The sequence below is a fragment of the Sinocyclocheilus rhinocerous genome, unplaced genomic scaffold (genome assembly GCF_001515625.1).
Source record: "Sinocyclocheilus rhinocerous isolate Xijiao unplaced genomic scaffold, SAMN03320098_v1.1 scaffold4178, whole genome shotgun sequence".
Taxonomy (NCBI): domain Eukaryota; kingdom Metazoa; phylum Chordata; class Actinopteri; order Cypriniformes; family Cyprinidae; genus Sinocyclocheilus; species Sinocyclocheilus rhinocerous.
This window is the reverse complement of record NW_015627541.1, coordinates 1-7,288: the sequence shown is the minus strand read 5'-3', so window position 1 is coordinate 7,288 and position 7,288 is coordinate 1. Positions and strand designations below refer to the sequence as shown.

The following is a 7,288-nucleotide window of genomic DNA, read 5'->3' as shown; positions in this document are numbered from 1 at the left end:
TAACTTAATTGCTTATTCTGGGCAGTACAAAATATAAAAATAAAATGCAGTTTTTATATTCACTCTTGCTTTTTTTAAATTATCAATATTTTCCTGATTCTGCAAGGTGTATGTATACTCATGAACTGTTCTGTAGCTATAAAGCCACAGGAGACCCAAGAAAGCAATGCAAACTACTACATGGCAAAAAAAAAAAACAACAACAAAAAACTGTATTTTAACAATGACAATGGAATAAGAAATGTTCAAAAGAATGCTTTGGAAGTTAATTGTTTTTTTCAAACAGAGATTGTAAAAGAAAGACAATGAGTTCAGCATCAAGGCAAAAGAAGAAAAAGAAGTAAGTGGTTTTCACTGAATGTTTTATGTTTAAGACAATTTAATATCTGATTAAAAGTGAACTGTTAGTAAAGTATTTAGGAGTTTATGAAAAAAGTCAGTAATAAGGCTAATATGTTTTACAAATAATCCCAAACATACTAACACTTGTTTTGTGCATTTTGTGATAAACTTTACTTTGTTCAATGTAGAAATAAATTTGGTGCTACATCTCCACCATTTATTGATTACTTGAAGGAAATTTTGAGAAGGTACCCAGATGGGGGACAAATATTGAAGGTAGGTAAAAAAATAAAATAAAAAAAAAAACCTTTACATATTACATGAATAATTGACCGTTTGCAAAGAACTTGATTGACAGGCGATCTGACCAATCATAACGCCGAATCCACCATCTTGTCCGGCACAAATCAGACTGGAGAGTAGGTTAACTTTGGTGGACTTAAACTTGAAAAATGTTGTGTATTGACATCTTCCGCGGTTGAAATAAAATAGGATCTGATGTTCATTCATGTTTATTTCATGCTTTATATAAATATGAAAAGACGATTGGTTCATGTGCTGCTTGAACTGAGACTAGGGTTGCCAACTTCAGAAAAGGAAAATAAGGGACAATTGTGGTTTTTCATAGAAAAATAAGGGACACACACACAGGCTTATTATATATATATATATATATATATATATATATATAAATAGATACAGAATATTTATTATGTAAGAAGAATTGGATTTAGGAAATTGGTTACCTTGGACAACGTTCAATTATACTATTTAGTGGATATTATGACAATAGAGTGCAACAGTGTCCGTCCACTTTTTCTTTTTTTGCAAAATATGCATTTATATACACTTTATTTATGTCGTTTCAGAGGGATATATTAGATAATGTTTTAATGGAGTCTCTTATCTCATCAAGGCTGTATTTATTTGATCAAAAATACAGAAAAAAAAAACTGTAATATTGTTAAATATTATTGCAATTTCTAATATTGGTTTCCTATCTTATTATACTTTAAAATAGAATTTATTTCTGTGACGCAGCACTGAATTGTCAGCATCATTACTCCAGTCCTCATGTGTCACATGATCCTTTAGAAATCATTCTTATGCTGATTTATTATCAGTGTTGAAACTTGTGCCGCTTAATATTTTTTGGAACTTGTGTTCCATAAATAAAATAAAAAGAACAGAATTTATTCATAATAGAAATCTTTTCTAACAAGACTTGCACTCTATTCATTTGCTGCTTGTTTTCTTTTAAAAAAAAAAAAACGAACACTAGCTTCTCTAATCTTTTTGTATTCTATCTGTTGTCTTTTTATTTATTATATTATTTTTTTAAAAATCTGCGTTAAGCTAACTGAGACTTGTTATAGCACTTGTATATCATTGCTCTTTTGTTGATTTTGATTGCTTCCATTGTCCTATTTTTGGATAAAAACATCTGCTAAATGTAAATGTAAATACTGTTCTTTTTAACTGTTTATTTATCAAAGAATCCTGAAAAAATATCACAGGTCCCAAATAATAATAAGCAGCACAACTGTTTCCAACATTGATTATAAATCAGCATATTATAATGATTTCTGAAGGATCATGTGACAATGAAGACCTGAGTAATGATGCTGAATATTCAGCTTTGCTTCACAGGAATTATCAGGAATATTAAAATAGAAAACTGTTATGTTAAATTCAGTGTTCGAATTGTGTCAAAGCTCTTGGGGGGGGGTCCCCCTAATCATCCATTAAAACCGCCAGTAGGTGGCAGCAAGTCACTGTTAAGTGAGTCATTGCGATTGAACCAAATCATTTAAATGGTTGATTCATTCAGGAACGAAACACTAGCTATGTTTTCATCACCCTATTTTAATGCGCATGTTGAAGTATCGCATGAGAAACGAGTGATGGAAACGCCAAATTTCGAATAAAAATCTCTTAATTCGCAAAAAAAGTTTTTACGCTCGCTTGAGGTGGTTTTTGACTGGTGCGAAAAAGGGTTGATGCGAATAATGGGAGATGGAAATGCATTTTGCGAATAAATTCCTCCAAGCGCATCAAAAAATCATGTGACTTTGCACTATGGGACGGCAAAACCTGACTAACCAGCGGACCGATCTCATTTCACAGCATCTGAAATGTTGTTTTGGTCATTCAGAAATGCTCGAGCAAAGTCTGTCATCAAAGTATTTCTGTATAATTGCCTCCCAGAAATGTCTTACACTACTGCGTTCCCAAACATCAGCATCCATCTCCGAAAGCAATGACCGCATTCATTGTCCCAAACAGCAGCAATGACCGCATTTATTGTGTTCCGTCTGCTTTCTCTGAGGCGCAAGTAATTTATTATATATGAAAATCATTATATTCTCCTACTTTTCTTAGTGATTTATAGTGCCAGTTTATCAGGAAGTGATGATTTTGTTCTCTTTGACTTGTTGGATGGAAACGATCCTTGTTCGCAAATGTTTTATACGATATTCCAGTTTTGCGCATAAGTTAAATTCGCAACTTTGGATGGAAACCCAACTATTGTCATTTTTTTCAGAGAAGCAAAACAGTGCTGTGGCTTTGTTTGGAACCATTTTTCTTGGCGAAATAGAGCAAAAAATAGGCAATTTGGTGTCTGAAATTAACTTCTTGATTATTGAATGGTTGTATAAAATCAATATCACATTTGTGATTTTTGCGAAAAAAAAATGGCACACTTCGTGTGATATTGATCAACTATATGAAATTATATAAATATATAGGGCTTCACATTAAAGAGCCACATAACATTTGTGATTTTTGCGAAAAAAAATGGCACTCTTCGTGTGATATTGATCAACTATATGAAATTATATAAATATATAGGGCCTACATTTTCTGCTCCCATATCTTGAATTTTGGGAGCATTCTAAATGAATTTTATTATACTGAATCACAGTGTTGTGGAAAGTTACTTTTAAAAGTAATGCATTACAATATTGCGTTACTCCATAAAAAAGTAACTAATTACGTTACTTAGTTACTTTTTATGGAAAGTAATGTGTTACGTTACTTTTGCGTTACTTTTTTAAAATCTGGACAGGGCTTGCTTGTTTGTTTTAAAAATAAACATTCCGCTTGGTCTTAAAGACTCCCACACAAATCAAACACTTGTCAAAAAAGAATGATTAATTCTCAATTTAGGGTTTGTTATTCGTAGGTGGTCATACGGCATATGCCTTAAAGGCACAATATGTAAGATTTTTTATTAAAATATGTTCAAATGTATCTAGTATGATAAAACAGCGCTGCTTTTTTTTTTCCCCACATACGCACTACCGGAAGGAGCGGAAGCGGTCGACTGTAGCATAATAATAATTATAATTTATGCATTTAGCAGACGCTTTTATCCAAAGCGACTTACAGTGCATTCAGGCTATACATTTTTTCCCAGTATGCGTGTTCCCTGGGAATGGAACCCATGACCTTTTGCGCTGCTAACGCAATGCTCTACCACTGAGCCACAGGAACAATAGATAAAAGTTCCGCTGCTTTCGAGCCGTGTGTCACACTCATTCAGCTGCCTCGTTTCGCTTCGACGGCTTCAGCCTCACCCTGCTTCATTCTACTACGTTAATAAATCATTAGCTCATCCATGAACATGATTTCTGCCTGAGTCCTGTTGGATTGCATCGGCTGTGGGGATGAAGACCACAACTCCCATGATTCCACACTCAGTCACGACGTCATCAAACTACACCTTTTGTCTATTTGTTTATTTTGAATACACGCTCTCTAGCGGCGAAAATTACATACTGTGCCTTTAAATACGGGACAAACTGCATTTCGTATAGCTTTCATACGGAACACTTCTTTGATGCCTTAAATACGGGACGATTCCGTATATGGAACGGTTGGCAACCCTAACTGCAGTGATCTGTCACGACACATTAAAGAGCCATTACATTTTTTTTTTAATTTCTTTAAAAAAATGACAACATTTGAAAGCTGAGACCATGTTGTATACCTAAAGTAACCTGCTCTGTCTTGTCTGTCAGCATGTTATCATTTTCCTCTTTGCTCCGCTATGTATTTTTCACTGTGTGAGAGCATGAGGTGTAGACATTCATTCATTTATTCAACTTTATTTCCAGACTCAAGGTCCATTAGCAAAAAACACACATAATACAAACCAGTACAAAACACATTAAAAAAGACAGTTATACCAATACTTCCTCATAGTGTGAGAACGACATGGCTTTTTAGGACATAGCAACAGTAACTAAGGAGGGCGGGTTTTTGCGAAGGGTCAATTGTGTATCAAATGGTATGCATCTTATATCTCCTCAGTCAATAATAATTATTCTATAAAATATCAGGAGCTGATACAGAATGCAGATGATGCAGGAGCTTCAACTGTGGTGTTTATTCATGATGAGAGACATTATGGGACTCACAGCCTGTGGACTGAAGAGCTTGGAAAGTATCAAGGTATTTGTGTTGTAAACACTGGGAGCAGATTCAATGGGTGGTCACATTAGACTCAAAATTATTGTAGAGCCTGCAACAAAGGATTTTACCCTGTAGGGCTTTGCATTTGTTTGCATACCCATCCTTCTTTGTTGTATCACATGCCACAACTATGAAGATTTCAGGAGTTTTGCAGCTTATCTTCTGTTTTGTAAATGGGAAGGAGTTTGAGTTCTGAAATTTAGAGTACTTTTTATACTAAATCAAACTTTTAGACACATTTTGCCATTAATCCACTGATATCTGTGCTTCAACCCCTTTTGAAAAGCACCAGTCTCCACGGTTGTATCACAAGCTGTAGATATCCAAAACTAGGTCAAAATCAATGTTTAGTCCTAAAAAATAGGCTCCAAATAAGTGCACAGAGTACATGTATGGGAGACATGTTTCATTTTTGTCTGCTAGGACTAGTACTGAAATCCTTTACTCTTCTATGCAAAAGACTAAAGTTTTTTGTTTGATCACTTTTGTATGATCAGCCATTTATAACTTTGATCTGGCAGGACCTGCTCTCTATGCCTTCAATGATGCAGCCTTTACAGAGGAAGACTGGGAGGGTATTCAGAGAGTTGGCAGAAGCATCAAGCAGGATGACCCAACGAAAGTTGGGAGATTTGGGATCGGTTTCAACTCAGTTTATCATATTACAGGTAAAATATGCTACATTGCCAGACTGGCTCTTCTTTTTTTTTGCATATTCTACTGCCTGCTAATTAGAAATCCTACAATATTGCTTGTTGATTTATGTAGTGTCAACATCGCAAATGTCAGTCAATGTCTTTTTAAATATATATGACATTATGTAATCTAAGCTAATAATGATTAAACCAAATGTTCTTTTTTTGTATCTATAGCTTTCTAATTGTTAGCATACTAACAAATTAGCTTGACAGAATGATGTGTTCACAGTAATATTTTAATAATTAATTTTCTTTTTGAATTCTGCTATGCTGTTAAATTGTCAGAGGGTAGGCTATATGTTTATCAATATTATTATTGTAGGTATCACAACAGAAATAAACTATGTTACAGATTACAGTAATCTTGTTTGAAGGTCAGTCTATTATTAATAGTAAAATGCGATATTGGACATTTAATTGTGCATGGTCATTTCCCATTTTTGTTCATCAGCTAACACTCATCATCCAAGTTAATCTTTAAATACGTAACACTAAAAATAACACATTTAATAACACTCTTAGATATAGTATTTAGCCAATCCCTAAACTGTTAATTAAAATGTTGCACTGATTTCAAGATAAAAATAAATGTAATATCGCCTTATTTGTATTGACTAGGATTGGTGTATCCCTAATTATAGTGTATTATAACAATCAACAATCTGGTTGCATTGAACTGATGGACAGCAACATCAGTTTTAACAAATAACTGCATTTTAGGGTACTTTGGATGTCAGATTCTGACACAGGATTTAGCACAACACTAGAGATGTTAACAATATTAAAATGGATTATTGTTTTTTTTACAGACTTGCCATGTGTCTTCAGTTCTGAACACCTAGCCATTTTTGATCCACAAAAGATGATGTTTGGAGAGGATGAAGAAGGCTATCGATGGTCTTTGAATGACGAAGAGGACAGAGAGAGCCTTTTGAACTTGAGAGATCAGTTTCAGCCCTTTCAAAATACTGTCAGTCAAGTAAAAAGTTGTACCTGGGAGAAGGTCATCAGCGAGGAGCAATACTTCAAAGGAACGCTCTTCCGCTTTCCTCTGCGTAATGAGGCTTCTGAGATCTCCAATAACCTATATAACACCACAAAAGTTACCCAGCTCTTTGACAGTTTCATTGCTGATGCAGACATCAGTCTTCTTTTTCTGAGAAATGTGTCATCTATTACTTTACTGCATATTGACACCAATGGCCTCTGCAACAATAGGCTGAAAGTTTCAGAGTCAAATCACTTTATTACTGACCTTTCTCATATCAAGCAGGAATCGTTTGACAGAAAAACATGTTTAAAAAAAAAATCACAGATTTCCCAGCAAATGGAAGAAACAAAGTCCCAGTGGCTTGTGACAACTTGCCTTCTTAAACAGGGATATATACTAGAGATTGACTCTCTAGCTAGTAAGCTGAGCTTCTACCCTCAAGCTGACGCAGCATTTCGATTAGATGAAGACAGATCACTTTGCAATGGGTGGCTATGTTGCTTTCTGCCACTTCCAAATAATGAACAAAACAAAACCGGACTTCCCATTCACATCAATGCTTGCTTTGGCCTGACAGACAATCGGAGGTTCATCAAGTGGCAAGAGGAGGATCAGAAGAATGATGAGTCTGCGATGTGGAATGAGCTGCTCACAAGAGAGATTCTTCCCCATGTATATCTCAAGATGATTCTAGATGCTATTCAGTTATCAGGAAACTCAGCCCTGCCTTCTTCCACTGTGTACAACCTTTGGCCTGACCTATCGAAGACTGTACATA

The 7,288-nt window shown here is 34.9% G+C and overlaps 1 protein-coding gene across 1 annotated transcript; it reads left to right on the top strand.

Annotated features, from left to right (window-relative positions):
- Positions 1 to 305: 305 nt before the first annotated feature.
- On the top strand, positions 306 to 7,281 carry LOC107730402 (sacsin-like; the record flags this gene model as incomplete). Its single annotated transcript, XM_016541248.1, has 5 exons — positions 306 to 340; positions 531 to 618; positions 4,689 to 4,800; positions 5,343 to 5,489; positions 6,329 to 7,281. Coding segments are annotated over exons 1-5 (1,335 nt in total), but the record flags the coding sequence as incomplete, so codon positions are not given.
- Positions 7,282 to 7,288: the final 7 nt, after the last annotated feature.